The sequence below is a fragment of the Amaranthus tricolor genome, chromosome 11 (genome assembly GCF_026212465.1).
Source record: "Amaranthus tricolor cultivar Red isolate AtriRed21 chromosome 11, ASM2621246v1, whole genome shotgun sequence".
NCBI classification, from domain to species: domain Eukaryota; kingdom Viridiplantae; phylum Streptophyta; class Magnoliopsida; order Caryophyllales; family Amaranthaceae; genus Amaranthus; species Amaranthus tricolor.
Window position 1 is genome coordinate 26673365 of NC_080057.1, and position 26017 is coordinate 26699381.

The following is a 26017-nucleotide window of genomic DNA, read 5'->3' on the forward strand; positions in this document are numbered from 1 at the left end:
GAGTGTTGAGAGAATGTACTGGAAGTCTGAAATTGGAATAGATAATTGAGAGAACGAGAATGGCCCACTGTCACTCCCAGTCTACCAAAGTCCCACGCCCATCCATTGACCATTGTTTTAAAATTTAAAATTTAAAATTTAAAGTTTAAAAGTTTTAAATTTAAAATACCCAGTAATATGACTATGGCAATTCAAAAATTTAAAATTTAAAGTTTAAAAGTTTAGGGTCCGGGTCCGGGTCTTCACCTTAGGACCCGGACCCGGACCCGGACCCGTCAAAAAAAATTTGGATCCAAACCTGAACCCGGATCCAACGGGTCTCAAAATTTAAGACCCAGACCCTTATAAAAGAGGCGGGTCCGGGGCGGGTCTTACAGGGTCCTGGACCCATGACCATCCCTAGTAGCTATATCATTATACAAGTACTCCAAAGTCCAAATAGCGTATTTGGACTTTGGTAACCCTCCATTTACAACTCCCGGTAATATTAATAGTACTTCCTTTTTCTTTTATTATTAGGGCCAACATAAGGTAAGTGATTGATTGCTCACATATAAACCTCACACCAACCACACCATAGAGAAACAAGGAAAAAATTTAAGCGATAGAGAGCTCTATAAATTCCAAACCCATTTAAGCTTCATCTTTTTCAAATTAAAAACCATTTTTATCCAAGTCTTGGATTAATTCTTGGTGAATTTATTCAAAAAATTAAAAAATCTTGGTGAATAATTCCTGCATTTCTGTTCAAGAATTATAGATTAGCAGATTCATAAGAGGTAATAATTTTCTCTGTAAAACTTTTCACAAAAATTTATTTATTTTTTTTTCAATTTTCCTGCATTTTAATCTGTAATTCTTAGGGTTTTGTATATTTTAATCAACAATAATTTTACCCAATTGATCATTTATTTACTGAAATATTTGATCTTTGTTTTTTGTCATCAGAACTATTTGAAACCCAACAAAGATTGTATTTTTTATATGATATAATTCAGTAAATATTCACTTAATTATTCCTGGAATATTCATAAATTGTTTTATTATTTAAAAAACCCATGTAAATATTACTCCATATTTTTGATTGTATGTTATTTGTAATTCAATGATAAATTTTCAGTGATTTATGTTATGAATTTATGATGATTACCAATTTGTGATGTAAGTGCTCAAATTCTATGATTCATCTTCTAGAAGTTTCATCTAAAATGGTTGTTTGGATTTGATGTGATTTGTGATAATGGTGTATGTGGATTTGGAGGGTTAGATCCGACCCGGTACCAAAATGCTGATAGTCTAAACCGGATTTCTTTCTATAGTTCCTACATCTAAGCCCGGATTTGTTTGTTGGACATATCCGACTCCATAACCCGCTTAGGTGGAGTCACCTACGGAACTTGGGGTAACGAAATGTGTTGTCAAACCCATAGACCCCATCATAATCGTATAGTGAAGGCGGACTCAGAATTTTAAGTATGAGTATTTGAAATTGATTATAATAATTAGACAAAAACGAAAAAAATTTAAAGGGTCGTGACATATTTTTCTTATATTCAACATTTTTTATAATTTTTCTTAAAAAAATTAGTATAAATTTATAATTTATCGTGGGGTTTGAGAACTCCCGGTCCTTTATTGGGTTCACTAATGGCCCCATCGACAACATTAACTACAAAATTGGTTTCGCGACTATGTGAACCAATTTAAAATGGTCTAATCTGACTTGACCAGAGTTGACGCTTTTGTCTAGAGCTGTGCAACGGGGCAACCCCACTAAAGCCGGTGAGCTGAACCCTTTAAAAAGGGTCAAGGGGCAGAAGTTCTGCTTAGCCCCTACCATTTAGTAGTAAACACCTTAGTAGAAGATTAAGGATTTCCCTACTATGTTCTTGTTCACTTGAACTTGTTAAGCTTATAAGGGCTTGATTGGAATCGAAGTTAGTGAACCGGAAAATTAGAGATGTGTAAAATAGACTCGTTCTGACATTTTCCGATCCAAGGTCGAAAATAGAAGTATTGGAGGCCCTTGGACGCCTTGCATATGCCTAAACCCACCCCTGATCGATCTATGGGTCAAAGTAAACCTGTATTTGACCCGAATTGCACGACATAACACAAAATTACTCCAAATTAGGATGACTAGAACCAAACCACCCGTGTAATGCCCCAATTTAATACACTACAAATTGCTTCCTTGTGATCTAATGATGGCCTGGACCATAACTGCCCTACTGATATAAGATGATTAAGACATGCATTTGCTGTCTGTTCCTCTCATGAAGATGACTTATACCTGCCCAAACATTTAACTTATTACCTTATCATGTTTGTAGAGATGTCTTTCTTGTTTTGAAATTGGTCATGGTCCTTTTGGAGAATGATTGATTTTGATGTGTAAAATGCCTTAAACCAGGCAAAGTTTACTTCATCTATTAGTATCTTTTGATGCCCTCTATGACAAGCAATTCTGTAGGATGAAGTCAACTTGTTTGATTGGAAACTCTTAAGTAGATGTATTCAAAACAAACTCGATGACCCGATATTTACCCGCCCTTATAACCAAACACGACTTGACCCAATACCAATATGAATTTAAAATTGTGTAAAAATCAATATGGACACAAAACTCGATTTTAAACTGACCCAAAACACGTGACGAGAAATCGACTTGACCCGAATAAACACCTCTACTCTTAAGATATGAGGCTTCATTCTTTCCATCGAAAAAACCCGTAATTTTATCTTGTGCGATTAGTCTTTATTTTGACTTATCTTCTTTTATACGAACCAGTATAACATAATTCACTAGCTAATTCGCAACTCCCTCAAATAGCCCAAAATCGACCATAATTTGTTTTTTTCGATTCGCGATTCACAAGGAGATTAGCGCATCATATGACACTGATCCGAACAAAAGGAATCACATTTGAACAGACTCTAAATGAGAATAGTGAATCAAACTCAAATAGCTCATACTCTAAATGATAACTTCTTGTATCTTGAAGTAAATTTAATGTACCTTTCTGCTGACAAAGCCCTCTGAATTTCTTCTGCAGGTGAATTAGTATATAAGTTTATTGGATCATCGATTCCCTCGTCTTTTTCCAACACATTACTCTCGTAAATAACTTTCTCGACTCCCGGAATCCCCCGTTTTTCCAAAACAACCAGGGAATGCTGCAAGATGTGCTTGACATCTAAGGATTCTCTGACTAAACCCAAATTACTCAGAGCTCTACTCGAGCTTCAGCCATCAACGACAGATAAGTATCGACACATTGTATGCAGATATATCAGTTTTGAGCTCTACATGCCCACTGTATGCAAGAATGTCATGGATTACCTTATTTCTACATATGAGCTATGTGAAGATGGTTGACTGATTTCGTTATTTTTTTCGTAGCATAATATTAATTCGATTTGATATTGTTCTGCAAAATTTATTTTATCCGTAGTTTGAGATGGCGGAAAATAAAGTAACCATCTTGATGCAGCGATACGAGTTAGGAAAGTTACTAGGACAGGGTACTTTTGCAAAAGTGTACTTTGCGAGAAATATGAAAACGGGTGCAAATGTTGCGATTAAAGTAGTCGATAAGGAGAAGGTTTTGCAGGTCGGAATGATCGAGCAAATTAAGCGAGAAATTTCGGTTATGCGACTTGTGAAACACCCGAATGTCGTGCAGTTGTACGAGGTTATGGCGAGCAAAACTAAGATTTACTTTGTCATGGAATATGTCAAAGGCGGTGAGCTTTTCAACAAAGTCGCCAAAGGAAGGTTGAAGGAAAATGTTGCTAGGAAGTATTTTCAACAGTTAATCTCAGCTGTTGATTTCTGCCATAGTAGAGGTGTTTACCATCGAGATTTGAAACCCGAAAACCTCCTTCTAGATGAAAATGAAAATCTCAAGGTGACGGATTTTGGGTTGAGTGCTATATCGGAAACAAGGAAGCAAGACGGGTTGCTTCACACGACGTGTGGGACCCCTGCTTATGTTGCACCAGAGGTTATTCTAAGGAAAGGCTATGACGGAGCAAAAGCTGATATTTGGTCTTGTGGGGTGATCTTATTTGTGCTATTGGCCGGATATCTTCCGTTCCAAGACTCGAATCTTATGGAGATGTATCGAAAGATTGGAAAAGCGGAGTTCAAATTCCCGAATTGGATTCCTTCCGATGCACGGAGATTGCTCGTCAAGATCTTGGATCCGAACCCAAAGACAAGAATCACAACAGCTAAGATTATGGAGAATTCTTGGTTCCGAAAAGGGTTTGAGTCTAAACGCTTAGATGCTAGGCCCGTTTTTAACGATATGCAGCCCGATTCAGTGGATGTAGATGCTATTTTCGGTTCTTGTGAGAACATCGAAGCGAAACAAGAAGTTTCTCAGCCGTGTTACAACTTAAATGCATTTGATATCATTTCCTTCTCGGAAGGATTTGATTTATCTGGTTTATTTGAGGATAAGAGCCAGAAAAAGGAGGTTCGGTTCTCAGCCAATCGGAGTGCTTCAACGATCATCTCAAAGATCGAGGAAGTAGCTAAGAAGCTTAAGCTGAAAGTGAAGAAAAAAGACGGTGGCCTAATGAGATTTGAAGGGTGCAAAGAAGGGCGAAAAGGGGTTTTATCCCTTGAAGCCGAGATTTTTGAGGTTACTCCGACTTTTCATATGGTAGAGCTGAAGAAACGGGGTGGAGATTCGTTCGAGTATCAAAAAGTCGTAAAGCAGGAGATGAGACCAGCTCTTAAGGACATTATCTGGACTTGGCAAGGCGAGCAAGCAACAGAACCTTCACCCGCTACTTTGTCAGGGGAGTCTTAGACGATTATGTTCGTGCAGCGAGCAGCTCCTTTTCGGGTTATTTGCTTAGTACATTTGTCATGGGCATGCTTATAAGATATATTCTATGCCTGTTTAACTTGGATGTACTTATGGTAAAGTTTAATTGTAAACTTATGATTCTGTTTTGCCTAAAATACTGCATGTTAGATTAGTCGGAAGTAATCAGTATTCTGTTTCGTTTAATTTGCTACATTTACAATTTCTGTGTATTTGTTTGCTTAAGATATAAAAAACATGATCTGTAAACTCAGCCCAGCCCAACCCACAGTCAGTCTGAATGGACTAGTCCATCCAAGCTAACTAGACCAAAATTTGATTTAGTCTTAAAAGAATGGAAAATGTGAAAAAAATAATTTGATTTTTAAGCAAAATTTTCAAAATAAAAGGCAAGCCATTTACTTCCTATATGGTACTAGAATTCATATTTACTGTCAATGAAGTATAAAGAGCTAGAGTAAGACTCTAATTTATTCGATTTATTTAAAAATAATAATTCAGATACGTGCTTATAACTTTTATTTCGAATAAAGGAAAATTAAATTCATAAAAGATTTAATAAGTTTGCTTGTGAATATCAATAATGTTATATATATATATATATATATATATATATATATATATATATATATATATATAAATATATATATATATATATATATATATATATATATATATATATATATATATATATATATATATATATATATATATATATATATATATATATATATATATATGAAAAAGTTGAAATGAGAACCATACTTATATGAGAATTGTGAGAACCAATTAACCTCACAAAAAAATGTTACTTTTTTACGAAAAAGGTGTTATGTTTAGGCAAATACGTGTTACTTTAAGAAAAGAAAAACTCACAAAAAGGTGTTCATATAAAAGGTGTTACTTTTTGAAAAAAAAACGTGTTACTTTGTATTTATATTTTCTTCTGAAAGTAACTTTTTTGCTAAAAAGTATTAGATTTTTCTAAAAACAAATGTAATTGTTTTTGTCCAAAAGTAACACATTTTCTTTGAAAAGGTAACACATTTGTATCGGAGAAATTGGTTTTCACGGTTCTCAGATAAGCTTGGTTCTTACTGGAACTTGACCATATATATATATATATATATATATATATATATATATATATATATATATATATATATATATATATATATATATATATATATATATTATTTTAGGAGAAATAAGTTCATACAATAGTGATCGTCTCACTGTGAAATGTCCTCACAACATCAAGTAGTCCATCACTTTTTTTGCTTTCAACCTCTCGTATTTTTATTTATTTGTCCTAATTTAAACTTACGAGAAAATATCTGAACTGTCTTTATAAAAAGTACACATTCTCATAATTTATGTTAGTCGAAATATTTAATTTATATATGAGATGCGCATTACGTAAGTATAAGACGTATAAGTATACAACAATTTGTGATCTCTTTAATATGGAGATGGGATAAACTCACAGTCACAAGTGAAGTGCATGCACAAAATATTGAGATCTTTCATTGCATTTGCATGGTAAATTACGTGAGACAACTTTATTACTCTCTGCATTCAATTCAGTCATAGTAGGCGGCAAGGTACGAGAGAATTGTAGAGGAAAATGCTTTAAGTTTTATGAAGTGGGCCCATTCTATCCAAGTAGCTAGGCATCACACGGTGCCGGTCATAGAATATGTAATATATTTTCAGATTTAATGTGAAGTAAATAATCTGTTATTTTTATAATTTTTCGTTGAATTGAATATTTAATATGATATTAGATGTCCAGTTATGAGTTTAAATCTAATCTATATTTATTGTCAACTGTAATTATTTTACACCAGACATGAATATGATTTGTTTTGCGTCCACTCTTTTACTTCGAAGGAAATTTTATGAGGAATGTTAATTGTGAATTTGTGATAGACATATAACAAACCTTAAAGTATCAAATATCAATTCAAACTTTTAATTAATTTAATTAAGTTGGTCACTTTGCTTATCAATTGGAATAAAAGTGAACAATAATTTTTAATATCCTCTTTGTTTTTATTGTGCGAAAAAACTTTAAGTTTTAAGTGGATTCTGATAATATCGATGTTTACGAGCATCACATAGGGACGAAATAAGAGTGTACCACAAAGGTTAATGTTATAAATACAAGTATTAATTAAAGACGAATTTAATAATAAGTTATTTGATTATGTTTTTTATACATAAGAATATGAAAGACAAAATAGTAATAATGCTCCCTTTTATTTTAATTAAATATCTCATTTGATTGATTTTGCACACTTATAGTTGACGATACATATTTCAATTTTGAAATATCTTCAATTGTATTTGGACATGCTTATAATTGATAAATAGTGCGTGTCAGAAACAAATAGAACATTTATTTGATATAAGAGGAAGTATAATCTAAGATCGCTCATCTTTAAGAAGCGTGTGCGATTGAGTACCTTGTAAATGATAAAAGAGCCCTTAGCATGATAAATAGGGAATGTGTATAATATCCCTTTCTAGCACGTCTCTTTCGTCCTCTCTTAATTACTTTCCTCATTTAGATTCCCTAGCTAGCTATAAGTACAGATATTTAAAATAGATCCGATGATTTAATATTGAACAAATTTTATCACTAAATTTGACTTTGATTCGACATCAAAATGACTATATAAAATTATGTATAAAAAACCATATATGTGGATGCAATACCGATATTAAAACACACTGATCCAAATCAACCCGATAATCTGAGTGAACCCTCTGGCTATAAGTATCAAAACCCTTTTCTATGGCGGTTGTACACAAGAAGTAAACACACAGAAAATTTAATCCATAGCTTCCTACACAGAACTAAAGAAGAAAGACAACCTTAAAAAGCTCAAAGAATGTCACACATCACAGTAGAAAGGAACAGAAGGAAGCAGATGAATGAAAATCTCAAAATTTTGCGTTCTTTAACGCCTTGCTTTTACATCAAGAAGGTACCTTCTAGGCCATAATCTCGGTTTATTTGATTAAAAATCGTATTAATATTAAAATATATATGTAATATACAAGTATACAACACACAAAAATATAGTTGAACTAGTTCTATATGTTTATAGAGATAATTGTTCGGTTCACCTTATACTAGTATTTTAGATTTGAACAGATTGAAACGTTACTTTTGATTGATATGAAATCAAAGTAAATTTTGTATGGAATTATTCAACAGTAAAATATTATGCATCTTTCTTAATATTTTCTCATTTGTTACTTAAATAGAAAGATGCAAACTATTTTAGGGTGAAATAATTTCGTGCAACTTTTGAATGAAATATATTAACCCTAGGCTTGAAAAAGTGAGTTTGTTAAGGAAACAAACTAGCATATGAAAAGATCTATAAACAGTTGGGCAATTAGGGCATGAGGGCAAGTGAATTAAGAAGAAAAAGGGCTATTCATGCTTGGGCTAAAAGGCTAAAACCCTATCACCTCTTGGAACTCATACATCCTTATTTTGAGTTTGTAAATAAATGGTTCTTATTAAGACTAACCAATATACTTAGTTTTGCTATTATTTGGGTTCATTTATTATTTTTCAATTTTTTTAGTGAGCTAAAATAAATATCACTATTGATTTTCATGTTATAATACACTATAATTAAATGAACATTAATTTGTGCTTTTTATTCATGTGATTAAATTCAAGATGATGTTACTTATTAGTTATTAACTAAAAACAACGTCGGTATTATAAAATAATGACATATTGATTAATATGTGTCTTAATTTAATTTCGATCTGAAGTTAGGCGAGTTTATTTGTTAACATGTTTTAAAATTTTAGTTTGGAGTACAAGTAATTGATTAGTTGAGAGGTACATGTATAATTATGTACATATATGTTGTCTTAATATAATTTTTTTTTTGGAAACATATAGGGGGATCAAGCATCAATCATTGGAGGAGTAGTAGAGTTCATAAAAGAACTACACCAAGTTCTTCAATCCTTGGAGTCACAAAAGAGAAGAAAAAGCCTAAGTCTAAGCCCAAGCACAAGCCCGGGTCCAACCCTGAAGAACCTTCAACCAAGCCCGAGAAACATATCGAATTCAAACATCATTACAAACGACTCGTTTAAATTCGATGGAGGAAAAGAGTTAGTTGCATCATGCAATTCAAGAGTCGCAGATGTTGAAGCCAAAATATCAGGGTCTAATGTTGTGTTAAGGGTGATATCAAAGAAAATGCATGGACAACTACTTAGAATTATAAGTGCATTGGAGAAACTTTCTTTTGATATTATTCACTTGAATATTAGTAGCATGGATGATACCGTTCTCTACTACTTCGTTGTCAAGGTATTCCTTATAATAACCCTTAATTTTCTCTAATTTTCTAACTTTAGGTCATATGATACGGTGAAACGATTTTTATTGGGCTAATCTAATGAATACTTGTTGTCTTAAAGTGATCAATTAAAAAACTAGACTAGTCATATAACATAGTCTCACGATTAAATAGTTTCATACAAGACTTGATCTAAAACATATTATTTTAGCACAGTGAGATTAGTTGATCCTCTACAGGGAAAAGGAAAGGAGAAATTATTTCTCTTATAAATAGTGAGAATCGAATCTTTATCATAATGATATCATAAAAGGGAATACATTCAACCATTAGATCAATCCTTTTGATTCTTTGGTTATTAGAGAAGTAGAAATAGCTTTTGCCCTAAATTGTGTGTCGTACATTTGTAACATATGCACTTTATTTTTCGTAGTAACTCATTAGGATGATCAACCCTTTTTGACATCATAAAGGTGCACTTTGATTCTAGATATGTACATTCTTTTAAATTATGAACAACCAAGATAATTAAGTCTAGTATCTGTTTGGATATTTATTACTTTTCTTATATAAGTTATAGGTTTGACTTTCGTTATCCTCTTCTCTAGCCCTCTGGTTCCCTTCCCTTGACTTACCATATACAAACACAAATGAATACATAAATAAATAAATAAATAAATAAATAAATAAATAAATAAATAGATAAATAAATAAATAGATAATATGAATTAACCACAAAGGATAGTAATGGGCAAAGTTTAATGTTGAAAATGAACTAATAATTCGTTGTGTAAATTATAAGTTTCACAAATTTAATTAACGAAGAAGTAAAGCACAATTGATGATATACATACACTTTCAGTGTATTCTAATTTTTTTTTCTTTATCTTTACTTATAATTAATACTTTGACTTTAACACTTTTGGCAAGTATTGTTTTACTTTTTATAATGACTAATTTTTAACAGATAATATAGTCATATTAGTTTCAACAAATTAGTTTTTTATAATTTAATTTAATGGTATAAAAATTAATTTTCAAACAATAGTGTGACAAAAAAAACTTATAATTTTGCCCCAAGGTTCTAAAATTTGATTAATGGATAAATAAAAAATTGATTAACAGATAAATAACAGGATATTAAGTCAAAGATTTACATTAAATTTAAAGTTTACATTTATTCTAGCTAATTCAGGAAGACTCAATTGTTGGTGTCTTGAATAAGTTAATATTTATCGTATTTTCGAGTCAAGTGAAACGTTGAAATGTGTATATTTATCCTATATAATTTGGAAAAATGCGCGAAAATAGATTAAGATGATTTGGACATGTGCAGAGAATGACTTTTGACGCACCTGTAAAGAAGGTAGAAAGCATTATAGTTGAGGGTAAGAGGAGTCGAGGAAAATCCAGGAGAACTTGGGATGAGCAAATATACGTCGCTTATATAAGTTAAACCTCTCTGCGGACCTGACTAGGGATAGGAGTAGTTAGAGACACCATATCCATGTCTTAGATTTCTAATGTCTTAACCTCATGCTTTTCTCGTTCAATTTCTATTAGTTCTATGTTTTCTTTTTGTAGTGGTTTTGCTTTTGTTTTTTTATAGGCCTTTAAGTTTTTTTTTCCCGTGGTTATTATGTCTATTTATCTTCTTTGAGCCGGGGGATTCCTTTGGCTGCGCTCTCCTTCATAGGTATGAGTTGCCGCCGTCTTTCCCTCCCCAGACTTTGTCCTCATTCTATGAGCGGAATACACTGGGTAGGATGATGATGATATCTTATTCTAAATTGTTTTTATATACACAAAAAAATCACTTTACTTAAACATTTGTTTTTTTATAAAATTATTATTATTATTATTATTATTATTATTATTATTATTATTGTTTTGTTATCCTAATTAATTAAATTGATCATATGTGTCACAGATAGGGCTAGAGTGTGAGTTAAGCATGGAGGAGCTAGCAGCAGAAGTTCAACGAAGTTTTTCCACCACTGGCAACGTTATCAATAATGTCACCAAGAATACAACATAAATAACAAAATAAAAATTTTTCTGTTTCTTTAAATTTGCTATAAAATATCTAAAAAATTCTTAATTTGTATAATATATCAAATTTAAAGAGACAGAGAAATACAAAATACTGACTTTCAAGTTATGTGAACTTTCTTTTTTATTTCTATAAGATAGAATACAAATAAAAGAGGATTTATAATTTCAATAATTTCTACATATATACAGCATGCTTTTTAGGCAAAAACGAGTTGATTTGATTAAATTTTACTCAAGAAGCACATGTCTAAATTATAGTGACTTATTTAATTATTAGTATAATAGATTAATAGTGTGCTAATTTTTTTTGGGCAAGTGTCTTATTTAAAAAACAAATATTTTTACGATATTTTCTTGTGCTATATATTTGTTGTATATTTTTCCTTGCACCATTTATTTCAATAGTCTTGTTTAATATATTATTGCCTTAATAATATGGTAAAGTGAGAATTATTTATTTTATTTTTTAATTGTATATTTTTATAATGTTAATTTAATAACTTTTATGTTAGACTATACTTTATACAAGATATAGAGATTTAAAAGGGTGGTCGTGATTGAACTCTTGCTGAGTGTGCCTGGCTATATATAAGACGGGCTAGATGTCATGCCATGACATGTCTTGTAAAGCCAATTAGTTATTGGCACGACGCAACACAATTGACTAATCGTATCACTTTGGGTTGTGTCACATGCACAATCAAACTTTTTTTTTTTGGTTAGTCGGAACAAATAGGCCATTTTCCTAAAATTGTGAGAGATGCACATACGAGGCCTTAATTAATAATTATTGTCTCAATAAATTAAAGTGAGGTATATGCAATGAAAATCAAACTATGATATTTTATTCTGTTGTTGGTCTCAATTAGAAGTAAATTTTATCTACTTAGATAATTGAGGTATCAATGAGACTCAACATGCGATAACCCGAATCTATCACGTTGATTTCAATACCATATCAAAATATCAATCCAAATTTAGTTTTGCTTATGCCAAAAAATAACTAATTGGAAGCCATGGCAGACAACAAGCAAGGTCTTAAATACTATCCTTTACAAAATGCTATGTAATGTATCTAAGCAAGACTCAAAAATTATTCTTGATCAAATTCGCTGTAATGCCACATGATTTTTATTAGGTTGTTTGTGAATGTAAACTAAAACTTAATTATGAGGTAAAGATCATAAGTTGTTGACCAAAACTAACCATATATGTGTGTGTTATCTTATATGAGACGATTTACTCTATTAATTCAAATTAAATATGACATGACTCAACCCAATTTGAAAAACTAATTGTTTCATAAAGATTAAACAAAAAATTATCAGGAATAATACAATCTTTTACTTATTTTTCTATAATAATACCATTTTTTGAATACCAATTTAGGGGGTGTTTCCCTAGCTAGAATATCCCTAACATTGAAAATCAAACTAAAGGAAATTATATGACAAAAAAATTGGTAAATTAGTTAATATTATTCTAGGAAAAAGCCATTTAAGTTGATATTATTCATGATTAATTAACAGTTGGTATTATCATATGAAAATTAACAAAAAGTTATATAATTCATAATGATTTTTCCAAGATTAATTTGATTGAGAATATATTTACAACACATACATAAGACCTTGATTAGTTGATCCCATAGAATATACTAACCTACTAACATATTAAAATGCTTTATTCTCAATGATACATGTTGCAATCACAATTATTTTTTCAGCCAAAAAATATATTATAAAAGAAATAAATAATACTTCTATTCTACAAAAATCAGCAAACATTAATATTTTTAGATTAATATGATATATCTTTTAAGATATATAGATATTATATACGCCATAAATATACATCTTAATATAATATTCAATAATATATTTACAATAAATATTATATATTTAGAGGGTCTCCTCGTTAATTACCTCTATTCATAAAGATATATCTTAAATAAAAAATATATTATTAAAAGTAAGTGAAATTGAACGAGATTGTTCAATGTATTTTAATTTGAAAGTCTAAATATTTGATTACCATAATTAACAATATTTGCTTATCACCACCATATCAAATCTTAGGATGTATCAGATAAAGCAAAAGCGGTCAAAAAAAAAAAAAAAAAAAAAAAACAAAAAAACAAAAATTGAAACAAATCGATCAAAGTGATTCCATCAAATATTATTTTGAAAGGAAACATATATTTATGATATGATTTTCTAAATGGCAACAAGTCTTATAAGAGCCGAACCCTTAAATAATCTCATCGTGATTTTATTTGAGAATTTGTGATTATATAATCAATATATTTATATTAATATTTCCCTTAGCAATCACTACTTCTATATAATACTCCCCCCTTGTCAAATCATTACTTAGTATTAACAAAAGTTGTTAATCAAAGAAATTATTATTAAATTAACAATGAGATATCAAATAGTGTACTTGCTATTGTTGGTATGCCTTATATTTGCTCCGGGTATTGGTGCCCTAAAATTATCGACGCAATTTGAAGCTATTTATCAATTTGGCGACTCTCTCAATGATAATGGCAACTATGTTCGCCTACCCGGTGGGGTAAAGTGCGCATATACAAAACTGCCTTACGGTGAGACTATAAAAACACCAACAGGCCGAGCTTCCGATGGGCTCATCATTTCGGACTTTATTGGTATGTTTCATGACTTTCAACTCTTTTTTTCGGTTTATTTAAATTATAGTGAAACGAGTCATTTAATTATTAGAAAAATTGACACTAATAATACAAATTTTCACCCATCTGCTATGAATAATCCCATCTTTAAATTAGTTTTTTAATAATTTAATCTTTGTAATATATTTTCCCATAGCATACCAAATTACTAATATTAGATAATAATAGGGTATGTTGTCAGCAAACTAAAATAAAGGTTGAATTATTTTAGTGAACTAAAAGCAAATGTTGGATTATTAGAAAATAATTTAAAGATAAGATTATTCACAGAAAATGAGAAAAAAAATTAGATTATTAATATCAATTTTTCCTTAATTATTTATTTTTTATCTTTTATATACTTGTAACGATACGTGTATATATACGTAGCAACGTACTTCAATCTACCCCAAATGAACCCGTATTTGGCCAGCGGAAGCGATTTCAGCCACGGAATCAATTTCGCAGTGGTTGGTGCTACTGCTACTGGTGACGAGCAACGCAATTCCTTGGCTAAACAACTTAAGTGGTTTAAATCTTACCTTAACTCATCTTTCTCTACTCCAACAGGTACTTGCTTATTACTATAATTACCTTAACTTTTCGTGCAAAACCATAAAATTAATATCGTTAATTCAATCACAACACTAGCTATTCTCTTTTTATAAATAATCTATATATATATATATATATATATATATATATATATATATATATGATTATGATTGTGAGATAAATTTGTTGTAATCATTATAAGTATGATACTCCCTCCAATTCAAAGGAAATGTTATTAAGTTCACCTCAAATGTCTTATTTCTATTTATAAAACTTATTTTTTTCTTACCAATTACCCTTAAAATTCCACTTTAATTCAAAAAAATACTTAATTTTTACAAATTTAACTTGAAAATCACATGTTACGTACTATTTAGAGTGGTCCCTATTATTTATTTATAATTGTGTCAAACCAATATGGGACACACATTAGACTTAAATCGAAGGGAGTATATATTCGTGGTAAATATATTATCATTGAATGTGTAACAACTCCTCCTTATAAAACATGAAATATTTGTTGAAATAACCTTTAAGGTGGTTGTCACTTAAACTTAAATGACAAATTGAAATTTATTCTTATAAATTACTAATTTATATTAAGCTTAAATTAATATTTTAATTTGTCATTTAAGTTTAAGTGACAACCACAAACCTTTTTTGTTTTATAAGGAGGGGTTAGTTACAGAATATTAATAATACATGTAGTATATTATTATTATATTGTGGTAATTAATTAAGTTAAGGTTAATTTTAAGCATAGTATTACATGATGATTACAGCAATTAAAGAAAAGCTACAAAAATCACTTGTTCTTATGGGAGAAATTGGAGGCAATGATTTCAATGGTCCTTTCTCTCAACGTAAACCAATTTCTGAAGTATCTGCCCTAATTCCTAAAGTTGTCAATACAATCAAAGATGCAATTCTGGTGAGTTCAATTCAATCATATATATTCAATTTCTGCTTTTAATAATATTTTTTTTGCCTAGGCTAATGGTAGGGATATAATTAACATTCAATTAATTTAATGATGTTTAGTGCTTCACATGTAGAATTTAATTTATTTATCAAAAGATTAGATGTACGTAATAAAAAACATTAATTCTATATATACATCAACAAAAAATCAAAATAAAGCATATATTATAAATATTAATTAATTATAAAAGCTATTATTATAGTCTATTCTGATGTAAAACTAAAAAAATATAATCTTTTACTCAATTGAAATTGGTGTATAAATTTTGTTCAAATAGTTCTTCATAAGCTAAATAAGTGTGGTTCTATGCATGGTGCATGGCATGTACCACAACCCATAATTAAAATGATTGAATTTATACTAAATAATAGTATGTTAATAAATATGAGATCACATATAAAATTTATACAATGTTTCAATTCTATTATTATTTTTTCATATTATAATTTTTTTAGTAAAGATCATCAATTTAAAATAAATAATTTCTATTTGAAAGACAAATTTACTCACATTATAACTAAAATATATCTTTGTTTTTTATATTTCAGGAAGTGATTGGTGTTGGGGCAACTAATATTGTGGTACCTGGAAATTTTGCAATTGGATGTGTGCCTATTTATCTGTATCTATTCGCTACAAATGACACATCAAAGTATGATGAACATCATTGTTTGAGAGACTACAATGACTTTGCTACTTCTTATAATCAAGAGTTAATTAAAGCTATCCAACTATTACAACAACACCACACAAATGTAGCCATTGTCTATGCAGATTATTATTCAGCATTAATATCTGTTCTTAGCAATGGCCCACAATTAGGTAATCTTGTTACCATTTATTTATGGAGTAGTACTTATAAACCGCACTTTATTAGTTTTACAAAATTGAGTTTATCTATGATTAATTTTTAATTTTGAGATGGTATCAGAGTCCAATAATAGTGGAAAAAAAGCCATCTACCACGCTTTATATGTTTTGATTCTTCATTTACGCAACATTAAACTAATTGAAAATATTAGACAAAAAACCAAGGGTATATGATGTGGTTCTTCATTTACGTAATATTAAATCGAAGTACCAAATAAAGAGATATGCTGCTATCACATTTTCTAGGGGCCTAAACCACATCATATATATATTGGCCAAAGAACGAAACATGTGATGTAACATTGTAATTGAAGAAAAAAAGTTATTAACTTTAATTATCAGCTTAAATTTTTGATTGAAATTTTAGAACTAAATTTTATATATTCTATCAATATTAAAAAACATTATATTGTACAGGGTTCGAACAAGATGGGCTCCAAAAGGCTTGTTGTGGTAATGGTAATAATCCATACAATTTTGGTGACAAAGGTTGTGGGAGTCCTGGATCAACAGTATGTGAGGACCCAAGCAAAAGAGTAAATTGGGATGGAGTTCATATGACTCAACATGGATACAAATGTGTTGCAGATTCTTTGGTAAAACAATTTGTGCCTTTACTTCAAAAACAACTTCGTAGACTTAAGAGAAATGAGTTATCGTAGGTATTTTAATTTTAGTATAATACTACATATATAAGTAATACTTTCTCCGTCCTTTTGAAATTGATAATGATAGTGATATGTTGTAAGGAAAAATATTACTATTAGTAGCGATGTCAAAAGAATAGATTAATATATACGTTAGTATAACACAAATTATTGATATATCATTATATATTATTTACGGGCTCTTTACAATTGTTAAGTTTATTTTTGCTTTAGTATTCGTGTTTCATACATTTCAAAATCACAATAGTATGTTATACTCGTTTGAGCCAAAAATTCTAGTTTGTGCACAATATTATGTAGAAAAATGCCAATTATTAGTTGTAATTTTCAGTGGAAGGAGGTGAATAATAGAAATAACTTGCTCCAATTAAGCATTTACTTCGGGAAGGACCAAATTTTAATTTCTTATCAAACAGGCAAACCCCATAACATCATATATATTATTGGGTTAGATTTCAAATCATGTATTTTGGGTTAATTTAATGCCCATAGTAATTTTTACATAGTTTTAAATTTATTTTAAAGCTGTATTAAAATTGAAATCAGTTACAAGATCGATTAATTTTTAGATTGTCGAGACTGTTTTCAACACCTTAAAGTATGTATAACTTATAGTAGACAATTAGATAAATGTTATGATTTCCACAATGTATTGTGCCATACCATTGACCACAATTACATATACAATTGACATAACGTAGGAGTACATTACAATCAACCTTTGGTAGTTAGATTGAATTCATAAATTTCATTTTAAAATAAAAATATTTTATTAAGTGAAAGTAGTTTTTTTTAGATTTGATTGATTAGATTAGATTTGATCAAATTGAATCTAAAAAGTAGAAAATTAAATATAATCACCCTATGAATATTTTGCTAACATTTAAGAATTAATTTTTCTTAATAATTTTTCCTAGATTATTATTTTAATTTTGTTGCGAATATAAATTCAAAATTTAAAATTTAATGGAAAACTAGTATCTAAAATAAAAACAACTTAAAATGTTGCTAGAGAATCGTGGCCTAGATTAATTCTCCTTACCTTCAAAATGATTAAATTATTCGAATCTACTAGAAGTCTATACATAGACCACATTGGCACACTCCTTGCCCATTATGTAAATGTAAATTTTACTCAAAAAAGAGTTGAGTAGCATGTGTCATTCTTTACTAAAAGTCAAACCACCATATAACACCTATCTTCACATAATCATTGAATGAAAATTTCTCGTGGAAATTAAGAAAAGGAAAAATATTAAAAATATTTTTTATACGCACAAAAAAATATAGCTAATGAGATGATAGATAAATTAAATGTGTAAATGAGAATTAAAAAAAATATGTTGGAAAACAAGAAGGACTAGATGAAAAATCAAACCCAAGACTTAGCTTAAAAAAAAATAGTATTTGCTCTCTAAGTGAAAAAGCTCAATTCTCATAAAAAAAAATTAGTATAAATTATGACCACAAATAGAAAAGTATGTTAGAGTATATGACATATTCTAAGTCTCAATCATCAGTTTAAGCTTTTGGTTGAGTTGATTCCTTGACATGATATCAGAAACTAACGTGGTAGTGACTAAAGGTCACGTATTTGAAACTCAATAACCTCTCATGTACACTGGCATATTCAGCCTTAGGTATAAAAAGGGTATGTGTTATATCCACACTTTTAGCTTAAAGGTCTCTTATGTAAAAGATACGTGATAGAATATATAACATATCTTAGAACTTCAACCATCAGTTTAAATATTTAATTGAGCTGATTTGTTTACATATTACAATCAATTTTTCAGACCATACACTTTCTTTTTCCACCTATAAAATCCCATCATTATTTCAAAACTCAATTATTATTATTTCCACTAAATGAACAAAATGAGGCACTTTTCGTTTATCTTGCTAGTGCTATGTTCTTTCATTACTTCACTATTTGCAAACATTACTACGTCTACTCATCAAAGTGTACAAACTTCCCTTAGAAACAAAGGGCGATCAAGAATTACAATGCAAATTGAAGCTATATACCAATTCGGAGACTCCCTTTCTGATACCGGAAACTTAGTCCGAGAGACAACCAGAGTGAAACCCGCTTTTGCAAGGCTTCCTTATGGCCAAACGTTTTTCCACCGGCCTACGGGCCGGTGTTCGGACGGGCTTCTTATGGTGGATTATTTTGGTATGTTTTATGGCATTTTTTGCCTTTACTTGTTTCCATATATATATATATATCTTGTTTGTTTGACCACTATTATTGGGTTGTTATAAAGTGTGAATAGTAGGTATTGTTGTAAGTATTAAAGTTGTTTTTGTTTTTATCATATTGGGAAATTTTTATAATAGTTTAACCTTTTCTTTTATTAATTTGTTGAAATAAATATTTTATTTATATTTATGCAAACATTAAGAAACAAATAAACTTGACGCGGAGAATTTAGTTATGATTAAACAAATATGACTGATAAATAACTTTAATTTTTATTTAGAAAAAAATGAGACAATTACAGTAAAATTGTTGAAAATAGATATTTAAACTTGTTCTAAAACAAAAATAACGGAATAAATTTGTGTAAGATTGTTTAAATCGAAATCCTCCAAAAAGTAGAGTTAGGAGCTAGAAAGACTAAAGTACTACTCCTATTATATACTCCAAAAGCATATTTAATGTTTCATTTAATATTGACATGACCAGGTAACAACAATTTAAAGACTAAAATTATTTTATGTTTTAAGTTAAAGTGATTAACAAATATTTTTACAGATTTGATTATTATTTTAACGATTTTGCTCAATTTTTATTAAGGATGATATCTGATACTTAAATTTCCTTCTTTATATATTATCCTTATTACTTTCACTCAGAGCTGTTCAAAAGTAACTCGACCCGAAAATCCGATCCGAAATCGAAAGTAAACCAACATGAAAATGTGTTTCTTTTTTAGGTTTATCGAACCGACATTACCCGACTCCAAGCTATATACGAACATGTTGACAACCGAAAATCGGAAAACTGAACCCGAGCTGTAATCGATTTTTCTAACCGACACATAACCGTTAACCGAGATTACTCGAACCTAATAATGACCGACCCAAGTCATATCCGACCCGAGTCATGCTCAAAACCGAACTCGATCCGACTAAAACCGACTTATCCCGAACGAAGTTTAGATCGAACTGCTATAAACTCGAACCAATTTTTTACATAGAAGTATGATTGACTCATATTCAATCATCTATTAGTTATTCTAATAAAGTCATAAATATTTTAATAAAATAAATTTTATAAATACATGATTTCATATATTTAGAGTTAATAATCAATGGTCAATGTTTATTTAACTACTTTTAATCGAATTAGATAAAAATTGATAGAACTTTATAATTTTAATTTCCGGTCAAATAAGTAAAAGTAACAATGTAATAATAATCACTAATTGATTTGCATTTTCACTATTTTGCTTTAAGTAAAGGAACCTTATTATCAATTAAAAAATGACTAACAACTTAATCTGATACTGATTCGATCAACAATAATTAGTAATTCGCAATTCGTAGCCGAATTCTACTTGAAAAATACCCGAACCCGATCTGTACCTGGTAAAACCAAACCAATTATTAACCGATAACAACCCGAGACCGATTGAAACTCGACACGAACTTTAACCGACACCGACCTGGTACTAACCCGATAGTTCGAATAACCGATCTTCAACCGAACCGTGACTAATCGACCTGATCCGAGTATGACCCGTCGCAACACGCATCCGAAATATAACTGATCTGAAATACAGCCGAATCGAATGACACCCGTCCGAAACCGACCCGATAACCCGAATAAACACATCTACTTTCACTTTATGGCGAGAAATTAAAATATTAACATTGGTTTGTTATTGCATGGTAGCTATGTACTTCCACCTACCATTCTTAAACCCATATCTTGCAAAAGGGAGTGACTTCACCAAGGGCGCCAACTTTGCAGTGGCCGGGGCGACTGCTCTTGATGCCTCTGTTTTGGCTGCACAAAACATATCTGGTCCTGTTACGGAAAACTCTTTGCGCATACAACTTCAATGGTTTAGGTCTCTATTACATACTACGTTCTCTAATCCAAGAGGTACGTATATTCTACTTTGGATTACCACACTATATAATAATATTGCATTATTTAACTACCAATTAATTGCAAGATACAAATGGTCTTAAATCAAAAATACAAATAAGACTTTTTTCACTTGTACAAGTAATATATAACACATTGGAAAACTTAATTGCACATTTACTGGTTAAGTAAGGTTTTTAGTTTTCTATGTTATTTGTGTTAGAGTATATAATATATCTTGGGGCCTTAACCATATCAGAAGTCAATGAAACAAGAGGTTACGGGTTCGAATCTCAACCACCCCTCATTTAAAGTGAAATATTCAGCGCCAGATATGAGGAGGGCCTATGTCGCATCCACACTTCAAGCCCAGGGCTCTCGTATGAGGGGGTGTGTTAGAGTATATAACATATCCTGGGATCTCAACCATTAGCTTAAACTTTTGGTTGAATTGGTTCCTTGACAATTTGTTATGCAATTTAAAATTAATAGGATCTTTTATCGATCATAACCTGTTATGTTAATAAATATCATTTTATTGTTCATATGATTGCAGAAATTAAAAGAAAACTTGAAAATGCACTGGTCTTAATGGGAGAAATTGGAGGCAATGACTACAACTTGGCTTTCTTTCAAGGCAAAACCTTGGAACAAGTTTACCAACTTGTCCCAAACGTCGTCCAAACCATTAAATATGCAGTTCAGGTTAATCAAACCTTCTATAAAATACTTATCACCTTTGAGTTTTACTCAACCAAAAGTTTAAATCATAAGTTTAAATTGATGATTGAGACCCTATGATAAGTTTTATTTTCTAACAGTACTCACGTTGTCAATTTATAAGAGATTATCTTTCTGTTTTCGACCTACCATATCATATTGTTGGAAAAAATTTAAAAAAGTAAGTATTACAAAGTAATAAACCTAAAACTATTGAACCGTAGTTTTTTCTTTCTTGTATTAATGAAAGTTACAAGGGAATTTAAATAGAGATGCAAATAACTAAATTTCCTTAAACTAAGTCACTAACTTAGTATCATAATGAGACCGTTAATTTGGGTTGGCCCAATTGGCGTGTGTAACAATCTGGGTGTTTTTTTTCATTTTCTGGGAATTTTCAATTTTGATATAAAAAAGTATCAATTTTGACCTTAAAGGTATCAGTTTAAGATCAAAATTGATAAATGCCCAGAAAATTAAAATATTGTTACACGCGCGTGAAATGAGCCGGCTCACACTTCGTCTTAACTTGCAACGTCCCATCCCAAGGTTTTGTGTTACCAGTTTACCAGCGGTGACTAAAAACTGGAATAATAAAAAAAAAATTTGGAGCATGCTTCAACACATTTATATTCCAATCATGGCTATTGGCTATAGTAATATGTAACACCTTCTTGTTATACAATCTTATTTTGTAGGAAGTGATTTGGCTTGGGGCTACAAACATTGTGGTACCAGGAAACTTCCCAATTGGTTGTGTTCCACTTTATTTGGTTAGATTTGAAACCAATGATAAATCAAAATATGATGAACTACAATGCCTAAAAGACTACAATGACTTCTCAAAGTACCACAATGAGCTACTAATTAGAGCAATTCAAGAGTTGCAACAAGAGCACCCTAATGTTGCCATTGTTTATGGAGATTATTACTATGCCTTGACATGGGTCATTAAGCATGCTCCTCGGTTAGGTAAGACACCATTTTTCACTAATTATGTCGATTATGAGCGAGGTAAAAATAAACGATTAGTTTTAAATCTATTTTCTTTTTTTGTTTACGTAAACTAATATTTAAAAATTTTTAGGAATTTCTACAGTTTGACAATTTTTACGTATTTAAAATTACGTCTATTTGTTAAATTTTTTTATTAAATATAAATATTATCTAACAACATTGTCATATCAATCCCAACATCTTGTGTAGTTATGTTGCAACTTGTAATGTCATTAGGTTTTTGTTGTCTTGAGTAAGTCTCTATTAATTGTTTGTCGCCTATGCGTCTAGCAATGCTTTAATTCTTTGTGGGTCTATTTAACTTCGATCCAACAAATTTTTTTAAGTGGTTTACGCAGGGTGGTTCTAATATGTAATTGTTAACGTTAGTTGACATCACTTAAATAAAAAATAAAATTAAGTAATTTATGTAAATATTGTTAAATTAGGCTGGATTTATTGTGAATACCAACATATTAACGGGGGGACACAAGTGCACACACTTTATAAGCCAAGGAGATATATATCATCCCAAAACCATATGACAATGGGAAGAAGGTCTCTAATAGCTTATAAAGCGTGCACACCATTTTCAATTTATCGATGTGGGATAACTCATCCCAACACCCCCCACATGCGAACCCCCGTCAAGTTCGCATGTGAGAGTAATCAATTAGGGTAGGAACGCCATTCTTTTTGAACCTACCATTTTTAAATTGTTGATCGAACCATCGGCTCTGATACCATGTTAAATTAGGTTGGACTTAACGGGGGGACACAAGTGCACACACTTCACAAGCCAAGGAGATATATACCATCCCAAAACCATATGGCAATGGGAAGAAGATCTCTAATAGCTTATAAAGCGTGCACACTATTTTCAATTTATCCAAGCCATATGGTTTTGGGATGGTATATATCTCCTTGGCTTATGAAGTGTGTGCACTTGTGTCCCCCCGTTAATATGCTGACATTCACAATAAGTCCAACCTAATTTAACAAATATATTCTAATTTACTTGGTTAGTACATTGTCTTCCACTTGAGTGACCACAACTCAAAAGCCAGAGAGCTCATTTTACTTAAATTTCTTTTTTGACATGTATCACTTCTTCTTTTACTCGGTATATGATTTGGTTGTGAGTTTGCTATTTATTTTACTTTATTTATTGCTGTCTTTGAATTTGTTTTGTTATATATGCTTAAAAAACTTTCATTTAAATTTACATAATATAACAAATTTAAAAAAACAGAATGCATTTATTTTAGTACTACATTTAACTAGATACTCATCTTCGATCATTAACATTCTTTACATAGGATAGCGTTAATTGATTTTGTTTTTCCTAAACAAGAAAAAAGAATTGTCTTTTCTCAATACTTGACCAAATGTACTAATTAAATTCTTAATATCCTTAATATGATCAATTTAATCACAAAAAATTCTTAAATGTTTAATTGTTTATCAAAAGTTATTTAAATTATTGATTTAGTTATAAAAATTATATTTTCTATATAAGGTGACTAATTTACACATTAAATAATTGATTATTTTTTTCAGGTTTCGAACGAGGTGGATCAACTAAAGTTTGTTGTGCAATTGGTAACAATCCTTACAATTATGACCTAAAAAAGAGTTGTGGAAGCCCTGGAGTCCCAATTTGTGAAGATCCTAGTAAGAGAATAAGTTGGGATGGAATTCATATGACTCAAGAAGGAAACAAAAATGTAGCTATATGGTTATTAAAAAATTCTTTACCTACACTTAGAACACATTTTCATCCTTAAAATAGAAATTTTATTATTATATAAGAAAAATATAAAATTAAGAATTATATATATATATATATATATATATATATATATATATATATATATATATATATATATATATATATATATATATATATATATATATATATATATATATATATATATATATATATATATATATATATATTTATGTGTGTGTTAAAGGGAAGGACATGGCTAAAGATGCTTCAAGACAAGACTTGATTCTCATAGTGTAATTTTATAATATAGAGGTTTCAGAAATAATTTAAAATTAGCAGTGTCAAATTAAAAAATATTTATTGGGTCAATTTCAAAAATGTGTTTTTAGGTGATTTAAAATTGAATTTTTGTATCGATGTTAATTTTTTTTATATAATTTTTAAAATAATTTGATGTTGAATTATAGTGGAATTTGATCACAAAGTCAAATAATAACGAATCGTAGAATTTATTTTATAAAAAAAAACATTGAAATGCTGTATAATTATTAATGGGCCTAAGACTGAGCCACGATTAAATTATACTACTGCTAAACGTTGTACAATTATAAATGGGCCAATGTCAGATATGTTATTATGGAAATTGGACTTTTCAGAAAAATAGAATAAAATAAATAATGTTCCAAAAAATTCATTAAAACAAGTTTTGAGGAATTTTAATTTTTCAAAATAAGTATTATTATATTCGAGTCTAAGGCTTTTGTTAAGTGTTAGTAACAGTGAACAAAACAAATTTACAATGACTTTGTTTGTTATTACTAAAAGTGAATAAAAAGAAGACAAAGTCATAACTTTTTCTCTTGTTCGTTGTTAGTAAAAGCGAATAAAACATGACCTTAGATTCGGATATAATGATACTTATTTAAGAAATTAAATTTTCAAAACTTATTCTGAAATTTTTTTTAAAAAAATAGCTTCTCTTGTATGAGACCGTCTCACCATGAGACGAGTTCGTATAATAGTCCATTTCTTCAATTGATTACTTTAAGATTATAAGTAATTCCTTTAAGGTTATAAATAATCACTTTAAGACCATAAAAAGTAATTATATTAAAATTATAAGTGACCACTTTAACGTTATAAGTAATCATTTTAAGACAAAAAATGTATATTGGGTCAGCCCAACAAAAATGATCTCACTATAAGAGCATCCTTACTCATGACCAGTATAAAAATGTATAAACAATGATCTCTTTTAAAAAGTCATCATCCTCTCTTTCTTACTTTTTTTCTATCCCACCATAATTTTTCTCCATTAATTTATCTAACATTTATCTTTATTGTTTTATAATAATATTTTCATGTACAAAGTTAATATAATTTTTTATTTGATTAAAATAGATCTACTATTTTATAATTAAAAAAAATTATTCTTTTAATAAAACTAATATTTTTCAATAAATA

The 26017-nt window shown here is 29.8% G+C and overlaps 3 protein-coding genes across 7 annotated transcripts; all 3 read left to right on the forward strand.

Annotated features, from left to right (window-relative positions):
* The first annotated feature begins 453 nt into the window (after window positions 1-453).
* LOC130827825 (CBL-interacting protein kinase 2-like) lies at window positions 454-11436 on the forward strand. 3 transcript variants are annotated; one of them, XM_057693683.1, is made up of 3 exons: window positions 7595-7834; window positions 8776-9195; window positions 11115-11436. In XM_057693683.1, the coding sequence occupies exons 1-3, from the start codon at window positions 7739-7741 to the stop codon at window positions 11220-11222; spliced, it is 624 nt and encodes a 207-aa protein (XP_057549666.1). In that variant the 5' UTR covers window positions 7595-7738; the 3' UTR covers window positions 11223-11436. The 3 variants fall into 3 exon arrangements, with proteins under 3 accessions (XP_057549665.1, XP_057549667.1, XP_057549666.1); XM_057693682.1 differs by lacking the exons at window positions 7595-7834; window positions 8776-9195; window positions 11115-11436 and adding exons at window positions 454-779; window positions 3057-5027; XM_057693684.1 differs by lacking the exons at window positions 7595-7834; window positions 8776-9195 and adding an exon at window positions 3057-4791 and having other exon boundaries at window positions 11131-11237.
* Window positions 11437-13660: 2224 nt separating this feature from the next.
* LOC130826721 (acetylajmalan esterase-like) lies at window positions 13661-16997 on the forward strand. The gene is made up of 5 exons (XM_057692285.1): window positions 13661-13907; window positions 14319-14498; window positions 15266-15414; window positions 16014-16287; window positions 16753-16997. Exons 1-5 carry the CDS (start codon window positions 13661-13663, stop codon window positions 16995-16997), a joined length of 1095 nt encoding a protein of 364 aa, XP_057548268.1.
* A 1768-nt stretch (window positions 16998-18765) lies between these two features.
* On the forward strand, window positions 18766-24682 carry LOC130827826 (GDSL esterase/lipase At1g28610-like). 3 transcript variants are annotated; one of them, XM_057693685.1, is made up of 5 exons: window positions 18766-19182; window positions 20908-21120; window positions 21662-21810; window positions 22524-22797; window positions 24382-24682. In XM_057693685.1, the coding sequence occupies exons 1-5, from the start codon at window positions 18873-18875 to the stop codon at window positions 24606-24608; spliced, it is 1173 nt and encodes a 390-aa protein (XP_057549668.1). In that variant the 5' UTR covers window positions 18766-18872; the 3' UTR covers window positions 24609-24682. The 3 variants fall into 3 exon arrangements, with proteins under 3 accessions (XP_057549668.1, XP_057549671.1, XP_057549670.1); XM_057693687.1 differs by having other exon boundaries at window positions 18867-19182; window positions 20986-21120; window positions 24382-24636; XM_057693688.1 differs by lacking the exon at window positions 20908-21120.
* Window positions 24683-26017: the final 1335 nt, after the last annotated feature.